The 20261-nt window shown below is 35.7% G+C and overlaps 2 protein-coding genes across 3 annotated transcripts; one reads left to right on the forward strand and one right to left on the reverse strand.

The window, feature by feature from the left end:
- Positions 1 to 1841: 1841 nt before the first annotated feature.
- LOC116721966 (uncharacterized) lies at positions 1842 to 10052 on the forward strand. 2 transcript variants are annotated; one of them, XM_032566022.1, is made up of 17 exons: positions 1842 to 1916; positions 2260 to 2668; positions 2783 to 2888; positions 4052 to 4269; positions 4516 to 4647; positions 4762 to 4929; positions 5146 to 5282; positions 5400 to 5511; positions 5586 to 5666; positions 6179 to 6359; positions 6441 to 6530; positions 6609 to 6695; positions 7409 to 7469; positions 7804 to 7848; positions 7955 to 8142; positions 8844 to 9028; positions 9142 to 10052. In XM_032566022.1, exons 2-17 carry the CDS (start codon positions 2264 to 2266, stop codon positions 9589 to 9591), a joined length of 2646 nt encoding a protein of 881 aa, XP_032421913.1. In that variant the 5' UTR covers positions 1842 to 1916; positions 2260 to 2263; the 3' UTR covers positions 9592 to 10052. The 2 variants fall into 2 exon arrangements, with proteins under 2 accessions (XP_032421913.1, XP_032421912.1); XM_032566021.1 differs by lacking the exon at positions 1842 to 1916 and having other exon boundaries at positions 1933 to 2668.
- Positions 10053 to 11905: 1853 nt separating this feature from the next.
- Positions 11906 to 19371, reverse strand: LOC116721916 (uncharacterized). The gene is made up of 11 exons (XM_032565949.1): positions 19078 to 19371; positions 18835 to 18965; positions 18595 to 18715; positions 17281 to 17447; positions 16260 to 16413; positions 16078 to 16161; positions 15395 to 15571; positions 14423 to 14518; positions 13786 to 13848; positions 12373 to 12438; positions 11906 to 12283 (listed from the first exon to the last, which is right to left on the reverse strand). Exons 1-11 carry the CDS (start codon positions 19268 to 19270, stop codon positions 12114 to 12116), a joined length of 1422 nt encoding a protein of 473 aa, XP_032421840.1. The 5' UTR covers positions 19271 to 19371; the 3' UTR covers positions 11906 to 12113.
- Between the last annotated feature and the right edge of the window lie 890 nt (positions 19372 to 20261).

Below are 20261 nucleotides of genomic sequence, written 5' to 3' on the forward strand. Positions count from 1 at the left end.
GGTGTCCGAGCGCCAAACTTCGGGTCAATAAAACTTTCTAACTGCTGCTTTTCTCTGTGTGAGTCATTCCAGATTAAATTAATAGCAGAGACATATGTGAGCTGATTTCAATTAGCGTCATGTTCTCAATAAAATAAATGTTAGAAATACTTCTGTGACTTAGTACAGAAAATACAATATTTCCTCATTTGAGCAGCGATGCGAAGCCATGGTTGTTCTCTTTCTCCTGCTTGTTGTTTCTCTGCTGGGTTCAGTTGAAGGTAAAATGTATATTATGTCTTATTGTGTCACCTAGGGTTAGGATTAGGGTTATCACTTGTGACCCAACTTGTAACAAGTGATACGCTTTGGCTCAAGTGCTAATGAACTGGTAAAAAAAGTGAGATTTTCATTGAGATAATTTATTCAAATTATTAAGCTCAATACTGACATCTAGTGACAGTGAAGCTTAAAGCTTTTCCACTGTTGCTTCATCTGTATGAATAATCATTCAAAATTAAATACATAAATAATACCTTGAGTTCACCTTGTTAATTTGGTCCAATGTACTATTCTTCTTTTTCACTGAAACCCATTTTTAGGATACTTCAGTATTTTACATTCATCTATGCATTTACAAAGAATAAATTCACACAAAGTCTAAAAAGCTCTTTTTCCCCTCATTAAAGTAAGTAAATAAACCACCTAACAAGAAAAAATCTGCAATTTCTTTTATTTAAAAAAAAAAGAAAAAAAATTTGAACGTGAAGAGTAGATTTTTACCAATGAACAATGCAAAATTAAAAGATAAAAAGATTTTGTTTCTAAACAAAAATGTTGTCTTGAGGGTGTAATCAACCTCAAATTCAGATCTGGCAGAGAGCCTTTCATCAAATACACAGAAAGAATTGTTTTTTCTGAACAAAACTACTCTTTACTTTTAAGAAATATGCAACAGAGTGAGAGCGGAAAATATAAGGAAATCACCCGCTTCGGATGTTATCATCCCATAGAATGGCGATTATCAGTGGTTATCAGCCCCATTGAATGGCCTCAGTTGGTCCCTGCTCTACCTGCTAGCAGGCTGTTATCAACCGTTATCAACCATTCTATCGGTGATAACAGCCGCTTGTCGCTAATAGAACCTTTTTTTTAACCTTTTTTAAAAACCTTTATTTATAATTTATCTGCGAATTTGAACAGGATATTAAGAATTTACTAAAAATACAAAAGCCAAACGTATCCGTCATAAGATTTTAATTAGGTATTGTAATAATCGTTACAGTATTTAAAAACAACTCACTAAAATCTAAAACCGGAGGGGTTTTTTTCTGTTTTGTTTATTTTTGTTCGCTTTTTTAAAGACCTATATTTCCAATATGCCTTTTATTTCTTTGGATTTTTTCCAATAATTCACTCAAAATAAATGCCAAAATTTAACATACTTGGTTAATTTTATTGGATCTTTACAAGACGTGTTCTCTCAATACATGCCGTGTTTTTATCTTCCGGTCGTGCAATTTTATATATATATATATATATATATATATATATATATATATGCATACAATGAAATTAAAAGGTATATTCTAGATTTATGTAGTGTTATGAGTTGTCCAACCTCATAGCCTTCCACTAGGTGGCTGTATGTACATCCGAAGTTGCTTGCAATCCATTAATAATGATAAGAAGAAGATAGGGTTGGCCCTAATCTTATTTTTAATTTAAAAAATTAACAATAAAAATACGGATGGATTTGCTCATATGATTATATGAAAATCTGTGTTTGTACCATATTAAAATGTTTAATATTTGTATTAGTAGTAATAATAATAAATTATGGATTGCACCCGACAAAACATTAGTGAAGAAGAAGAAGAAGAAGAAGAAGAAGAAGCTTACGTCATTCGACGCGACACTTTCCACGGTCGGAGCTGGTGAGTAGCCCCTGAATCTGTCAAATAAAAATGTAGTAAAAAAACCTCAAAAGACCGAAAGTCTACATTTATAAATCTGCTGATGGTAGTTCTATGAGTTAATGTTAGCGAGTATGTGGCACAGCATGTGTTTGTACAGATTTAGACACGTTTTTAACCCTATTTGGTAGAAAAAAAGGCTACTTTAGCTCGCTAAAGTAGCCTCTTAAAAGCCAGTCACATTCAAATGTAGCTGTCCTTCATACCTTTAATAACAATGTGCTAAAATTTTGTTTTTTATTATTATTTTATGCTTCTCGGTGTTACAGTATTTCTGTCTTCTTTCTGTTCTCTCCCACTTTAGAACCATGCCTAAATATAAGAGCAGTGTCCGTTGTAAGACCAAAAAAATAAAAGTAACTCGGAAAACCATCGGTGCTCGGGCGAAATTTTCCTACATTCCCTCACATGCAGGCTCATCTGACACCAACACTGTTTTTCCTTCATCAAATGATATTTGTACTGAAAACTCAAAGGAAGAAGGGACCGCGTATACCAGGGCAAAAAGGAAGGAGCTGAGCCTATGGGATACACTAAAAGATCAGGTCTTGGAAGAGTCCTATAAGTCCTCCGCTCCTTTCTCTGACATGTGCTCTGTGTGCAAGAAACCTGGAGTATACCGCTGTCTGGAATGCAGCAGAAGCAGTGTTTTTTGCAAGGATTGTGTCTACACAGTACACATAAATTCTTTGCACCTCCCTGAAAAGTGGAATGTAAGTTCATTTTTGTTGAATGTACTAATATTGTAATTGATATGTATAGAATGAGAATGAGTTCTTAATTGCATAAAATTCGGGTTTTTTCTGTCCTTTTTTGTGTCTCTTTAGAAAACCTGCTATGAGGCTGCTTTCCAGCAGTTGGTGTTGCATTTAAGTGGAGATCACAGTACCCATGTTGTTTACTCCAGAGATGTAAAGACTTTTGTCAACACAGGTATGTTTTTACACTATGTAATTTTTTAATTAATTAATTTTGTGTATATGTGTATGTATATATATATATACTGCTCCAAAAAAATAAAGGGAACACTCAAATAACACATCCTAGATCTGAATGAAAGAAATATTCTCATTGAATACTTTGTTCTGTACAAAGTTCCATTTGCACAACAGCAGGTGAAATTGATTGTCAATCAGTGTTGCTTCCTAAGTGGACAGTTTGATTTCACAGAAGTTTGATTTACTTGGAGTTATATTGTGTTGTTTAAGTGTTCCCTTTATTTTTTTGAGCAGTGTATATATATATATTCTACAAAATTCTAAATCTTATTTAGTAAAATTTATGTTTTCACTTTATGATTATTAATCTTGTCCCACGTAAATATATGTTTATGTGACTTTTTTTTGTGGAATAACTTTTTATTCTTCTTTGTTGTTATTTATTTATACTTGGATACACAAATATAGAAAACTACATAAATACATAGATTGGAGGGGAAGCTCAGTTAAAGACAACACATGTTAAGTTAAACACAGTTAAAATGGCAAGTCTGCGTTGGTTTGTACATGTTTAAAGAAGGGATATATCATCCATCCATTGCCTTCTGCTTATCTGGGGTCAGGTCACCCAAGTAACAGCATAATTAAGGATTCCCAGACTTCCCTCTACCCAGCCAATTGGGCCAGCTCCTAGGGTGTAATCCCAATACATCCTACACCAGTGGTGCCCAAAGTCGGTCCTCGAAGGCCAGCATTTTGCAGGTTTTAGTTCTGTCCCTGGTTTAATGCACTTGGATCCAGTGATGGCTCAGTAGAAGAACATTGACCTGCTGGAAAGGTTGTTACCACCACCACAGAGAGAACTAAAACATGCAGAATGAAGGTGCTCGAGGACGAATTTTGGTCACCCCTGTCCTATTCCATCTTAGAAGCATAGATGTGGCTCGGTGGTCCCTAAAGGGAGCAGTAATAAAAAGATCAACTCCTCATATGGATATCATGTATTTGTTATACAACTTATAAAATCGAAGTATAAGTATAACACATATTGTGGACTGATTTAATTCCGAGTTCTATAAAACAGTGTATTTATTGACTCTGTGAGATAAAAAACGGAATGAGTCTTCAGTAATCTTTTTTCTTCCTTTGTCTTTTTAGGTCATCTCATTAATTGCACAGTTTCTTTTTGTAAATGCGAACCTGAGGTCTGCACTCTTCTGAAGTATGGCCTTTGGCCTGCTTCACCAGAGAAGCCACAGGCTGCTTTTTCAATGGCTCTTCTTGAGCTATTTGTCCATCTTTCTTTGGAGTGCCAGGTCTCTGTAGAGGGATTCATCAACACCTTACGGTGGAAAAACAATCTTACTGTTATGGAGGTAGAGAGAAAAAGATATGTCCTAGTAAATATGTCAACAATATTGCAACTTTTTTATTCTGTTTAATATATTAAATATTTATTTAAATGAATGTCACTGATGGCATTTCCAGTAGACTAGATGTGTTATTTTCTGCTTTCTCATTTAGAATTTTTTTTTTACAGTATTTATTTATTTATTTTTTTTACTTATGTACCTTTGGAATTAATAGATTAAACATAAGTACTGTGACTCTTTTTACTACAGGTTAATATGCTGTACAGAGCCCTAGTAGGAGAGTCTATTTCCCAGTTTCGCCATTATCACTTCCGACGAAGGTCACTAGTTGGCCTTTGTGACCAATTTGATGATGGCACAGTGTGCCCGGCATGCATAAAGGTTGGACACACTGAGATAAATTCGTAATATACTTTTAGAAGACATTAGTACAATGGACAAATGTCATTTTGAGAGCTTTCAGACTTATCCTTATTCTTGCTGTTTATTTTTCAGACTGATGGCACTGTAATTGTGGCTTTGGATGCCAACTTTGGCCTCGTACGAAAAAAGAGCTCTGGAAGTAGTATCACTGAGCCATTGCAGGGTAACAGAATGTTTGTCAGGGATGAAGATGTTGAAGAGTATGTCGGGTCAAATCCTGACAACTGTCAACCAACAGAGGTGAGTAAATATATCTCATTTTCCATTCTGGTAACTTTCTTGTTATTTATTTTTAGTCAATGCTTTTTGAAAAATACCCTTAAAAGGAATTTTATGACAGATATATATCTATTTTTCTAATTTTAAAATATTTTCACGTTCATTTATTTTGACACAATTTGTATATTCCTCAAGTTTTATGTGTTTCACTGAGGACCTCTTTCCTTCATTTTTTAGAACTGTAGCAAGTTTAAAGCTGGCAATGCACTTCGTTCCCAAAACCAGCAAAAAAAATTAGACATAACTGGTGTATTTGGAGCATCATGTCGCCACGAGGTTCCACTGATATTTCTTAACATGACACATGGAGAAAGGTGAGTTTTTAAAGTGTATTTGGATGACTTTAACATAACATCATCCAATTATTTGAAAGACTCTTGGATTATTTTTTATACATTATCTTATGCTGTTATCAAACTATTTTTTAACAGACTTGCATATCCTAAATATGTCATCACAGAGCTGATGAAAAAATATAAAGAAAAAAACATTAATCTGCATGTCATTTATGACATTGCATGTGTCCTGTCCAGACATTTCCGTGTGAGTATAATTCTTAATGTCCGAGTTCTTTATAATATAACAACAATAGTGACACACTGTCTGTCATTGAACAGAAAACTGGAGAAGGAATCCCAAAAGGACTTTCCCTGGCGGTACCAGCATTTCATGTGTATGGGCATAAACTGCAGTGTCAGGTATTTTTTTTGGTTGTTCTAAAGTTAGTCTACCAAATTGAACATCTTGTTACGTCATATATACATATTGTTCACCCTGTTGCTATAAAGCTGCATGACAATTGAAAATGAGCTTAATTGTTTCAAATACCATGATATATTCCTTTTCTCTTTTCTTGTTCTGTTTCCAACACAAACTGGATAACATCAGTGTTATGTATGGTTTTTTGGCCTCAGCAGTATTTTCATGACACTTATGTGTTTTTGCTTATGTACTTTGTATATTTTAATTGTATTGCAGCTCCAGGGTTAAGTGTTATTTATAATTAAAAATTTAATATTGAGAATATTTCCTTATATTTTCATTATTAATTATAATTTAAAATTTCATATGGCCTCCAAAAAACAACATTGCCATTGATAATAACTTTGGTGTCCATTTGTAATTGTTACAGGCCTACATGATGTCCAATATATTAGGCTCAATATTGGGTGTTGCACACTTTACAGTAATGACTAATTATGTTAATCAGATCATGTACAGCACGCGACGAGTTCCTGGATTTGGACTAACAGATGGTGAATGCATGGAGAGGTTATGGTCGTTTTTGAGAAGATTTTCTCGAGTGACTAAAGAGATGACTCCCTCCCATCGCCTTGACCTTCTCACAGACGCACTCCTGTACTATGGTAGAAGAAAATCTGCAGATCTAGGTGTAGTATATGTCCATAGTTTATTTAATAATTTACTGAAACTTTTGTAATTGAACTTCAAACACTGGCTGTTATTTACAGATGTGCAGCTTTTTCAGAGGTGGGACAAAGCCGAGAAGATTGCGAGTATTGCTGAGGAAGAGATTTCTGCAGTTTTGAAAGAGTCACCGAGTAAGCTTGTCTTAATTGAAACCTTTTGATTGCAAAAAAAGTTTTGTATTCATTTATTTATTTTTCCTTTGTCCAAAGTAAGCATTTCTGAACATGACCTACAACAATGGATGGAAACACAGAGACATGTAGCCCAAGCTGCACATTTAAAAACTAGAGACAAAGGTATGTTTTTTTTCTGTTCTATTTCATTTGGGGGTTTTTTGTTTTTTTTGTTTGTTTGTTTGTTTTTTTCATTTGTGTCAAGTGGCAATGTTGTGAATGTCATTTCAAAGCTGCTTTGACTACATCTAAACAGAGTTTGAATATCTTTTTTGACTATGACACTTGTAATGAACTGGATTGTTTATGGTTCTTAAATTAATTGAACTATATTACATTGAAATTCAAAAATGCTTTGTGTAGCACCCCTCCATGGGCTGCCACATTAACGTGGTGGAGGGGTTTGAGTGTCCCAATGATCCTAGGAGCTATGCTGTCGGAGCCTTTATGCCCCTGGTAGGGTCACCCAAGGCAGACAGATCCTAGGAGAGGAACCAGACAAAGTGCAGCCATAACACCCCTTATGCATGACCACTGGAGACAGTCTTCCCTTGCATGGACGCCGTTCACCTGGTTCCCGTTTTGTTGCCAGAGCTGGAGGTGTGGCACATTTCAGTGAGCCTGTTGGCCGTGCTTTCAACCATGCACCCAAGCGGCCGAAAACAGTTTTCTATGCAGGGTGCCTTAGTCATATAGGCCGACTGCTGCTAAGCGGAAGAAGATGTACGGATGTTTATCCTAAAGGGAAATTAAATTTTGATGTAATTCGTATTATTTCCAATTATTCACAGAGATATTGGATTGTTCAATAACATACATTGTTGACTTATCTACAGAGATTGTTCCAAGATGGAAGAGGAACTATGTGATGAAGCTGACCGAAATCAACGAGCTCAGGTATGATCCTTTTTTGAATACCAAATCAGTAGGCAGATTGGTGGTGTGTCTGTAATGATGAGGGCGCTGCAAAGGTCTGCAGTTTTTAAGACATGTAGTAAATACAAAAAAAATTAGTCAAATGTCTCGATTTGGTGGTTGTTCCATGTTCCTAACCTCACCTATGGGAAGCAGCCTCACTACTAGGCACTAACCTCAGACATGCATAAGATAATGTATAAACATTGTGAAATACTTACACAAGACTTACAATGTTGCTACATTAATGACAAAGTATTAAGTTCAGCTAATTATACAAGCTATGCCAATATAAAGTCTTTGTTTTCATTTTTAGATCCGGATCACATAAACAGGAGTCACTCATTGAAGATGAATCACAGTAAGTGACAGAAATTTGTACTCTTCTATATTTGAACAACAGTTCTTGCCTCAAGTAAAGAAACTGTGCGTTGTTTTTTTTTTTTGGTTGTTTTTGTTGTGGTTAGGCTGGACAGGGATCTTCGAATAATTGAGAGACACCATGGTGTAAAACGAAGGTGGCTCCCTTCGGATGACATTTTCCAGAGAACACTGAGAGATGTTGACCAGGAACTTAGAGGTCAGCTGATACGACGAGCACAAAATGAAGCAAGGGAGAGGACCACTCTTCTCAACCTGAAAAGAAGATATAATGGTAACGCTACTTCTTTTCTTGACTGTATGGTCATTAGCAAAATTGAAGCTCAAAGGTCTTGTGGTTGAATCCCAGCATGTGGTAAACCTAAATTTAATCTTTATGTTATCCCTGCACCATGCATACGTTCACTCTGGGTACTTAAGCTTCTTTATGCAGTGTAAGAAGTGACTGGTTTATTCCAACTTGTCCTTTGTCATGGGTATGTGCTTTTGATGTGTATGGTTATTTATCTTTGGTGTATGAATATGTTTCTTGGGTGTATCCTGTCTTTCACCTAATGCCCGTTGTAAATAGGCACAGATAAGTGAGTATTGTAATACATCCATTTTCTAATGGACATTCAATGATCTTATGCATTACTGCAGATATTAAGTCACAGTAAGAACTATCAGTCTTTATATTCTGAGGATAACTTTTTTAAGAGTACAATTAAAATATCATTCAATTATTGGCAGTAATAGATTTTGACCTACAAACTGAGATTTCCTTATGCGAACTTTAGTGTCATGTTGAATATCTTGTGTAGAATTGGCTGCCACTACTTGTATTCACAAAATCCAAATTGAGATAAACACTATTTCAGATGTTGACCTTTTATTATGTTTAACATACTTCAATAAATGACTATTGTATCATGTTTTCATATTGTGTTGGTTGTATTATTTTTACTAGTATTTATATTACTTCTTTCTTTACAGATGGACAGGGAGTTGCTATAAGGCTGTCCAAGCAAGTGAATGCCTGTAACAGGAAACTGAAGAAGATTGTTACAGAGTACAATAATCTGCAGTGGCCTCCACAAACTGGCATCTTTCCATCACATTTAGAATTTCGAGAATTGTGTGATGCCTCCTCCCAGCTGTACACATTGTTTGATGAACAAGTGAGTAGAATTGATCTAAAGGTTTTATTCAACTTTCTACATGCTGTTATTCACTTTATGTTGCTACTACACTTTAACAAGGTTCCACTTGCAATTGTTCTCTTATTTTAAAGATTGAAGATCATGGTGTTGTTCCAAAGAACCTAAAAAGTCGAGCAATAGAAGCCCTGCATTTGAAGACTAGGGCAGCTGAAGAAAAGCTTCTACTTAAGAGAGAGATGAACACTGTCATTCTTCACCTTCATCAACAACATGGACATTTAAGTTCAGCTATAAATGATACTGCAGATTCTGGTTCAAAAGCTGTACTTCATCAAAACATTATCATGTTAGAAAAGAAAATGTACAGTGCAATGAACATGTTCAAGAGGTTTATCGAAGTTGGTGCCCCTCCTCCAAATCATCACCTACCAGAGTTTAACTCTTATTCTCAAGCACTTATGTCTCCAGATCTACATTACATAGACTATGATGAAAGCATTGACGATGGAGAGGATGAAGAGGATGATGACGACAATGTTGACGAAGGAGAGAACAGCATAGATTGTGAATCATCTTCATGATTTATGGCCACTTACTGTCCTATGTGAAGAGCACATATTCCAGTATAAAAAGTTCATTGTTTGATGATTTTCATATAAGCTTTTTGTTCTAACATCTCAGTTTATTGCTTTTGATATTGTTGAGACATATCTGTTTTTTAAGTCAAGCTATATATAATCAAGGGCATTTTAGTTTTACTCATTACAGCTTTGTACTCTTTTTCACATTTATTAATGTTCTTGTTCAGTATGACATTGTTAATGACTAAACTTCATTTACAGTTTGAATTTAACTCTTAATTTTGAGATACTGCATAATGTGCTTTACATAATATCTTTAAATTTGGGCACAACAACGAAATAACTAAAACGTAGTGGACAAAAATTTTGTGATGTTCATATTTGAGAAATATTTGACTGTTATCCAAGAATTACATTATTTTGAAGGGCACTACTCTGTATTAAAAATTCATTAAGAGCTACGTCAGTGTTTCTGTGATATTTCAGACAGATTTCAAAACTTACAATATGGACTGTATGAATGTAGGGACTTACAAACTGGTTTATTTGATTTACCTTCCTGGTTTTAGTAAGAATGCCAGCAGCACCATAATGTATCATCTGCAGTTGGATGATTGACTACTTTTTTAGGAGACCCCTCACACCAGCATCCAGGTTGAGTGTTTGCCTCACTAAGCGCTCCTTCCACTGCTCCACCACTCAGATGGCTGCACAGACTAGTGAGAATTATCTTACTGTTAGATTTGCATTTAGTTTTGCAACTGTAAGGACATGTACATTCCTGGTTGTTTAAAAGGTTATAGAGCAGTTAATATTAGTGTTGATGTTTGCGTTTTTCAGGAGGGCAACGCGAATATTGACGTCCTTCACACCAGATATTACATTAAAATGTAAGCACACAGCGGGACGGATCAGGCAGGAATATAAAGACAGAGAGTCTGAATAACACCAACTGTATGTCAGAAAATTCTGACGTAGTCTTATGTGATTTGTCTCTGCTTACATAAACAATTCCAGTTGAGTTAAGTGTGATGGTTGCCGAGCAAAAACAGTCCACTTCAAATCATCCCAGATGTTCAATGATATTCAGGTCTGGACTGGGATGGCCATCCAGAACATTGCAATTGTTCCTCTGCATGAATGCCTGAGTAGATTTGGAGCGGTGTTTTGGATCATTGTCTTGCTGAAATATCCATCCCCGGCGTAACTTCAACTTCGTATCAGCTTCTTGAACATTATTCTCAAGAATCTGTTGATATTGAGTGGAATCCATGTGACCCTCAACTTTAACAAGATTCCCAGTACCAGCATTGGCCACACAGCCCCAAAGCATGATGGAACCTCCACCAAATTTTACAGTGGGTAGCAAGTGTTTTACTTGGAATGCTGTTTCCCCCCCCCCGCCATGCATAATGCCTTTTTTATGACCAAACAACTCAATCTGTGTTTCTTCAGTCCACAGGACCTTATTCCAAAATGAAGCTGGCTCGTCCAAATGTGCTTTTGCAGACCTCAAGCGGCTCTGTTTGAGGCGTAATTGCTGAAAAGGCTTCTTTTGCATCACTCTCCCATACAGCTTCTCCTTGTTAACACATACTATCTGTAATAGTGCAGCTAAACTAAATATGAGAAAAAAGTGAAGCCCTGATCATAGTTTAATACACTACACACTACAATTACACTCTCAATGACCATATACATTACTTTATAACAGCCTCGCACTTACAACTCACAGGGTCTTATTGTTGCGGCACACGTTCAATATTTGAAATGGAATGCGCCCCATCGCGGGTGCATTGACACACGGGGCGATGTCATGATTGAACTCACCAGTCTGAGTGGGTAGCAAATTCTGTTAAAGTAAGTAAATCACATTTTCCAGTCATAAATTGAAATTATCAGACAGAATGAAATCCTAATGTCAAATCGTATTAATAGTTTTCATTAAGCGGCAAAAAGTGTGTAACTGGTCACGTGGCGTGTCACCCATTGATAACCAATAGTAACGTGACGTTGTGGAACTACTGCATCCCACACTGGGATCTTCTCCAGCTGTGTCCTATCAACATGCCTGTCCTAACGATTTCGCGAAGGGAGAAAGTGCCTTTACCTGAACGTGTCGTCTTCTAACCTGGTCAATTTGTTTATTTAAAAGGAAAGATCTTACTCATTCTTCTGCTAAAGGGTATTATCTGTGCTACCATGTGGAAATTTTTCAAGTGCAATAGTAATGAGTTCAGCTAACATGCTCACTGATGTGTTCGTTTGATACCCAAATGTTTGTTACTATTTAAAGCACTCACATTTGACAGAATATCTTTTCAATACAAAAGCTTTTATTGATGCATTGTACATTTATCAATTGTTTAAGAAAAAACTACAGGAAATGCTAACATTGACAGCTGTCAGATGTCACAACTGTGACCAAATTAGAAGTGTCTTTTTTGCAGTCCCAGTGCAGACAATTTTTCAACGTTAAACATGTTAATGTTTCACCTTCGCTCTGAAAGACATAACAAGGCTCAACTTCTGGGAGTCTGACAATGACGACACAAGTTTTTCTTGAATCCACATGCCAGGTGTGACCACTGCTCACATGTGTTGCAACGTCGCCACTCACGCCACTTCTTCTTGGCATTTTTTTCCCCATCACTGAACAGACAGTGGCAGATGTTGCAAACGTCCGTAGTATCTAAATAAAGAAAAATAAGTCATTTATTGACAAATGTAGTTTAAAAAACATAAAAGACGCATAATGCCTTAATTTATTTAAATGCATACCATCTGTAGTCGGTTCTCTTGACAGCACTTCCGTCAAACCCATAGGCTCTGTTACGCTCCGCTCATCTAAAGAAGAATTAACAGTTTAGTTGCAATGTGATCTCAAGGTAGGTCATACCTTCAAGTAACGTTTAACATATTATACTTTATACGGGAATATGTTGAACTCAAGCGTTACTATCAGTTCTGTGTAAACAGCATATTTAAACATATTGAAACAGTTTTGTTATTAATACTTTTTATTTTTATTCATTGTCGTCAAAATTAGGGCCCTGAGGATGGGCATCCTGCATGTTTTAGTTCTCTCACCGGTGGAAGTTACAAACTTTTCATCATGTCAACCTATTCATAGGCCTTGCATTAAACCAGGAACAGAACTAAGAAATGCAAGGTGCTGGCCAGTGAGGAACAATTTTGGGAACCCCTACTTTAAGCTATTCGTTAGTGTGATTTGTATGTAATTATTTCTGCAATTTTTTTTATGTTGAAAACAAATTATTGCCTGCTCATTCATTAGTTCCGTAATTTGAGATGTCTTCTACTTCCTTAAAGTTAAACAAGTGATGCAAGATAAGCATCTATGCTTTAGTTCTGTACTACTGTATTTTGTGGTACATCTTATTTAATAATTTCTTTAATGTTTGCATGTGTAATTAAAGCTGGAAATGTGGTTGATGTACATGGGGAATGAGAGTTTTCTGTGTTTTGTTGTGTGACTGATGGTCTCCACCTCAAGTGGTTTGAATAAGCAATAAAACATAACCAAACATAGTGCTGCAAAGTATTCGGAAATATGTCAGCTGTGACACCAGCTGCAACTATTACTTTTAACAGCTCACAATAAAATATTTCTGTATTCCGCATTTGTGAATGTGACTATTGTTCAGAGGGAACATCAGCTGTTGTGAGACTTGCCAACTTGCTAATTGTCACAACTACATTTGTTCAACAGTCTTAGCATGAGAAACGCATCACATGCACTATATTACACATACATTTTTGTACAACCACAATATCAATGCCGAGATGAATCTTGCAGACATTGAAATGACAGTACAGCTATAATCCGACTATACATAATAGCCATATAGAACATTTTGAAAGGTGTTACATCCTCACTAATGAGATCACCCAATACACGTACCCCAAAGCGTATGTGATTTATCTAAGTATGGAATATTTATAATTTCTTAAACATATCTGGTTGTACGTCAGAGTGACCTAAAGACAAAGCTGGACTCCCCACACTTTTTGTATCTGAAAACCTATAAATCATCCGGAATACATATTTTCCTAAGGAAGACCAGACATATTGTGTTACCGAGGGTGTAGTGCGCTTTGTAATATACCCACATAACATACATAACAACATTGTAATGGAGGACATTCAGGATAGACATGCAACGAACTTACCATTTGCACACATTGCATTCAAAATGTCTTCCACAGTTGGTGTCCTAATTTTCCTCCCGGGGTCTGATACAAAGAATAAAATATAATTATTGAAATTGTTTTTCCAATATATCTTCAATATGAGTACAATAAAATGCAATATCAAAACTTGAAGTACAAGTATCCAGGACATGGCTTAAACACAACATTGTACTTTATTAATTTTAATGAATGAAAGGACAATTTCCCATACTCCAGGGTATATTTGTTTCATTTCTCGTTGTAAGTTGGCATCTGCTTCTGCAAAGTTTTTACAGTAACTATTCCATCACAGACCATAATTGCAAATAACTAAGCAGGTATCTGTTGGGATACACTGAATAGAATTGTCACAGGGAAAGAGATTTATTTCTAATATAAATCTGATATAAAAACCATATATACAATTTCAAATGGAATTGTATGATTAAAACAAGTCCAAAAAACCCCCCCTATTACATGGAAAGGGATACTGAATGAAGTCCTTCCAATAAGTGTATTTGAAAGTCATAGGTATAATCTTCTACTTAACACCACTAGAATGTATTAAGGAATACAAACCACCTTTACTATGAGAAAAAAACCCACTGTGTGTATAAAGTTCAATCTGAAGACATACCATTTGCAGTTATCACCACTCCAGTGTCAGATGTTACAACTGATTCTTCAACAGTCTTTTCATCTGAAGAGAAAATTGAAATTAGTAGTGTGAATGCTGCATGCATTTTGTTTGTATAAAAATAATTATTGCACTGTCAATACATTAATTATAATACATGTTCTTTGTTGTCAGAGGAACACAATAACACCTTCGTCAGCTCAGAAGTTCGAAAGCAAAAAGAAAAAACTAAAAAAACGAGGATGGATGATCTTTCTGCTAAAGTATTACTTCCCATCATCCGTGTTGTTTCAGCAAACATTTGAGACAGAGATGGTTTTTGTTTGTTTTCCACTTTACCTGCCATAGAAAGTATTCGTAAACGTTTGTCTGTTATCCTTCAACTCATGTGACCATACTAGCCGAGGACATGAAACGTTAAAAACAATAAACATTGTCTTGTACAAAACAATGGAGCAACTATAAATAAAGAAAGACTTTTTTGTCCGTTTATTTCTAAAAGGACAAAAAGTGTGTCTGTAAGAAGCTATTACAGACACGCCATTATAGTACGCAAGTATAGTTATTTAGAAGTTTGACTACATTATACTAGATGAGTATGACAAAATGTTAAGGTGATTATGACAGTAGTGCTAAACAATAAACTTAAGTGAATAGCACAATTCATGGGGCGCAGCAGTTTGAGCGAGTGTATAAAGACAGACTACAGAACTGATGCCGCCTTCCAGACTTTGACTCTGATCCTTGGATCCTTTACCAAATGCTTTTCCCAAAACATATGCTACTTTTGGATTCTGCTCTTTAAATACTTCAAATTAAAGTCTAGCAGTGCAAAAGGAATGACTAAATATAAGAACATAAAATTATGAAAATGACCTCTCAACAACAGAGCACCCCATTGCATGATTACAAAGTACGTTTTTACCGGATGACTTCCATTTAAATATAATCTATCAACATTTATGCTCAAACACTTACTAATTTTAAAGGAAATGTTAGCCGCATTATTTAAAATGACTTCTAATTGTTTACGTCCATAGTGGCATGGTTTTTTGAGAGTGATGCCATCAGGTAGACCAGAAGCGTTGATAATTATGCTTTCATTTTGAATGGAGATGTACGGGAGCCTTCCTCTGCCCCCCGCTTCATCTAAAAAAGATAAGAAAATTTTTTTAAAAGTTGTACATATTTGCAGTCAAGCTGAAGATTAAAAGTGGATTAGTAATACAGAGCTCCAAATTGACTATTTAGAAAAGTGCAACGCACCAAAAAATTCTAATTTATACAGCCGTGCACATGCAAAGACCTGTGCACCTCGCCTTTATAAATCCCAATTACTGGGAAATATAATGCAGCTGCTGATCTGTTCTGTTGCCACCCATTAATACATATTGAAATTAGTATGAAGCTTACAAAAACTGTCACACAAAGCTCATTTTTATACATATCAACTTGTGCATCAAATATGGCATATAACTTTTTTGGTGCGTACGCACAATCATACATGTGGCCCGTGGTTAATTGACAAGGTGTTACAGACCATTATGTCGACATATACGCAGATACCAACTTTATTACTGCAATGAAGTTAAATTATGAATCCATTACATTGACCATGATTAGAAAATTACTAGAGTATAATAATGTATTCTTACTGTATTTCCTGTTGAAGAGCTCCTGCACTTTCTTAACCATTGAATCAACTGGTTCTTTTGCAGCAGAAGTAGATGATGATTTTCCTTAAAACACAGTGCAAACAAGAGAGAAAAGATCATGTAAATATTAAGTCCACTAAGCTGTTATTTAAGTTTGAGGTATCCCTGTCAGTTTGTGAAACCTTTGAAATGCAGTGCAAAGTTGTCCAGTACGTCGGTACTGTCGAAGAACGAAGAAGCACCTTTGCTGCTCACTTGTAGGACTTCTAAGAAAGGCTTTTGATGGTCATACATCATTACACCAGTCTCTACACCAAGCTTCTCAAGACTGGCAACCTTCAACAAAGATCAAAAGAAGAGTCATTCAAAACAGCAGATATACATAACATTACAAAGGATAGGAATAAAATTATTGAGCTAGAAATTTTTCATTATTTTAAGTCAGTAAGAAATAAAACATAAAACAGTAAAAAATAAAACATAGAAATATGGCATGTAATATAAACATTCAATATTTCTATTACACATGTTAACAAAAGGTAGATGACATTAATACATTCAAGGTAGTCTTTGAATTTTTATTTTCAATTAGAACACTATGCTTTGCCTAAAAATTATGTGACCCTTATAAATTTATAAGCAAAATAATACAAAAACTTAGCAATACTAATTCCATTTTTAACAGTGAAAATTATTGTGTCACCTTATTTTTTGGTTATCAAATTAAATCTTTATATGAAATTGTATTTTCTTTTTATTACCATTACCTTATATGATTAAACACTTTTTTATGATGTGAAACTGTTAAGTGGGGTAAACTGCAAGCACAGACTAAATATGTCATGCGCAAGCATCTTATCACAGATAAATAATAAATGGCATGTGGAGCAATGTATAGTGCTTCACTCAGTCTAGAGGAACTGAAAGGACTTTACACTACATTAAGTAATTTACACACTGATGGTGGTGGGCATTAGCTCACCACCCAATAGGGTTATAGCCACAGCTGGTTTCAGGCAGTCTGACAGAAGTGAGGCTGTCATGCACTGGCACCACTAGCAGCCAAAGCATGTCGACTAAGACAGACGTAGTAGGCATTCAAACTGGAAACCCAATGATTACAGGGTTAACTCCTAACACTATTTCCAATATACAGTTAAATGGCTTGAAAACATTCTTAAGGTCTTAGCATATATGGAAAACCTCTATTTTCATCTGCTTTAGGTGCTTCTTCAATTTCAGGCATCGCATATCTGGGCTCATGTCATCTGACGTGTGCTGAACTTTTAGAGCTGCTGCCTCCTCCGCATATTGCCTCTTCTGCTCTTCTGCCAAAGTGGACCATTTCTGTGTAATATCTTTCAGGCTTCCTAGCAGAAAAAACAAAACAAAGAAAAACAGCAAGCAATCCATTGACATTGTACAGATCTCGTATGGCTCACCCCGACTCAATGGGTGTAGATTTTGATAAAGTTAAGAAAACTCTCTAACATTACATGGCAAATAGGAAAAGTTTCATCAAGTACTCAAGATCTCACAAATGTAATTTGACGAGATAAACTAGACAATACAAGTCAGATTTGTTTCGTAAGGATGGCTTATAAAAAATAACAGTCAAGGGCTCCTGTGAGCAGAGCAGAGCCAATTACAGGGGTGCCCAAACTGGGTCCTTGAGGACCGCTTGTTTTACTTCTCTGTCTGGTGGTTGTAACCTCCTCAACATGTCAATTTTCTTCTTTGGCCTTCTAATGAGCCATGATTGAATCCAGGTGTGTTAACCTAGATTCAATCATGGCTCAAGGGCATGAAGGTTCCAGCCCTTGAGAATCAACTTTGGAAACCACTGTTCTAGAAAGTAAATCGAACAGAACAATGCAAGTATTACACAACTACAAAATAACTAAGGCAAGATACTTTTTCCAAAAATTAAGTTTATGAATAGCCTGGTAAAAAAATGACCCATTGTACTACACATTGAAGCATCCAGAGGGTCTGGGCTATGGCTATTGAGACACTATTGCTCACTTAACACTCATTTAACACCTCTGTAGAGGTGTTAAATTTTACCCAATCGCTAATGTTTGTCTGTGACGTATGTCATGTGCCAGTTCAATGCCAAAAATTCTACTTGAAATTGCATTCGCTGCAAAAAAATAAATAAATAAAATAAAATAAATAAATACATAAAATCTGTCACTACAAAGACAGAAGACCTGAGCTCATCGAGGCAGCTGTCCATGTTAATTCCATATTTGGAAGGCCAACAAAGACTGAATGGCTTCCTTTACTTTGCTACAACTACAGGCGGACTGCAATTCTAAAACAGCACAGAAAATTGGCAGTCTTAACAACTTCTCCTTCTGTTTACTGATTGGCACAATGAAACGTCTGCGGGAGATAATCCGAGTCAAGGGGAGAAAGCAAAGGCTGTGCTGTAAGTGAGAATTGCAATGATCAGGCTAGCTATACACACAACAATGCTTGTCAACATAACAGCTACAGTAAATCCTCTCTCACCTTTGTTCTTTAACTGATCCCTGCAGAACAGGTTGTAACCAGACAGGTCCTTGGTGTATAACTTTTTGTTTTTAGGTTGAGAAGAAGATGGCTTTTTTCTTCTATAGTTTCCAATCCAGTTCTAAAAAACACAAAAGTCTTGTTACAAAACAGGAAGCTTGAATTTATTTTTATATAAAATTGCATCTTGCCTTCTCAATTCTGAAATTGAACGGCTAGAAAGAACTTTGGTAAACATACATCAATGACAAACGGTGGCAAGCCAGTGGCCTGGGATGCCGCTCCAACCAGTGGAGATCCCACCCTGGTCATCCCTTCTTTATAGGCTTTCTGGAGGAAGACCTTCGCTTCCTCCGAGATATGTGTTCTCTCTTATCATGAAATGAAAAAAAGCAGAGCATATAAAAAAATAATATTCAGGACAAACACATATTTTCTTAGATCTTGCTGTATAGCTCAATGTTTAAGAGATGCTACACATACCTCTTCTTGACATTGAACCTAAAACAAAGACAGAAAATACAACCATGACTATGAATAAACAGAAGGTAGCTGTTTTTTCTGGTATGTGATAAATAAATATTAGCATGCATTGTGCTTGCAGGGTATCCCCCAGAAAACATGGTAAGCCCGGTGGTTGAGTTTTATGACAGTCAGTCATCCTGTAGCTGGTCATGTTTTTGAGATAAAAAATGTTAAAAGTTGACGGGAAATTTGAAATTACATTTTGAGAATTATGTGTTATTGAAAGATTGGAAGATTAAAACTTGAACAATAACTATAAAGTCATAGAAATGCAAACGTTTTACAAAGACTTAAATAAATAAACAATGCTTAGCCTGGTGGGGCAACAAATAAAGAATGATGGCCTCAGGGCTTATAATACACTGTGGGAAACGATGAAATGTAATGAACTGTATGATAGAATCCTAACATTAAATCAATATACTGATATAAACTAGTATACTGAAAAGTATACGGTTTTTTAAGATATATGAAACAAAATTTTAGCACATTGTTATTAAAGGTATGAAGGACAGCTACATTTGAATGTGACTGGCTTTTAAGAGGCTACTTTAGCGAGCTAAAGTAGCCTTTTTTTCTACCAAATAGGGTTAAAAACGTGTCTAAATCTGTACAAACACATGCTGTGCCACATACTCGCTAACATTAACTCATAGAACTACCATCAGCAGATTTATAAATGTAGACTTTCGGTCTTTTGAGGTTTTTTTACTACATTTTTATTTGACAGATTCAGGGGCTACTCACCAGCTCCGACCGTGGAAAGTGTCGCGTCGAATGACGTAAGCTTCTTCTTCTTCTTCTTCTTCTTCTTCTTCACTAATGTTTTGTCGGGTGCAATCCATAATTTATTATTATTACTACTAATACAAATATTAAACATTTTAATATGGTACAAACACAGATTTTCATATAATCATATGAGCAAATCCATCCGTATTTTTATTGTTAATTTTTTAAATTAAAAATAAGATTAGGGCCAACCCTATCTTCTTCTTATCATTATTAATGGATTGCAAGCAACTTCGGATGTACATACAGCCACCTAGTGGAAGGCTATGAGGTTGGACAACTCATAACACTACATAAATCTAGAATATACCTTTTAATTTCATTGTATGCATATATATATATATATATAT

This window comes from Xiphophorus hellerii, chromosome 6 (assembly GCF_003331165.1).
Source record: "Xiphophorus hellerii strain 12219 chromosome 6, Xiphophorus_hellerii-4.1, whole genome shotgun sequence".
Lineage (NCBI taxonomy): Eukaryota > Metazoa > Chordata > Actinopteri > Cyprinodontiformes > Poeciliidae > Xiphophorus > Xiphophorus hellerii.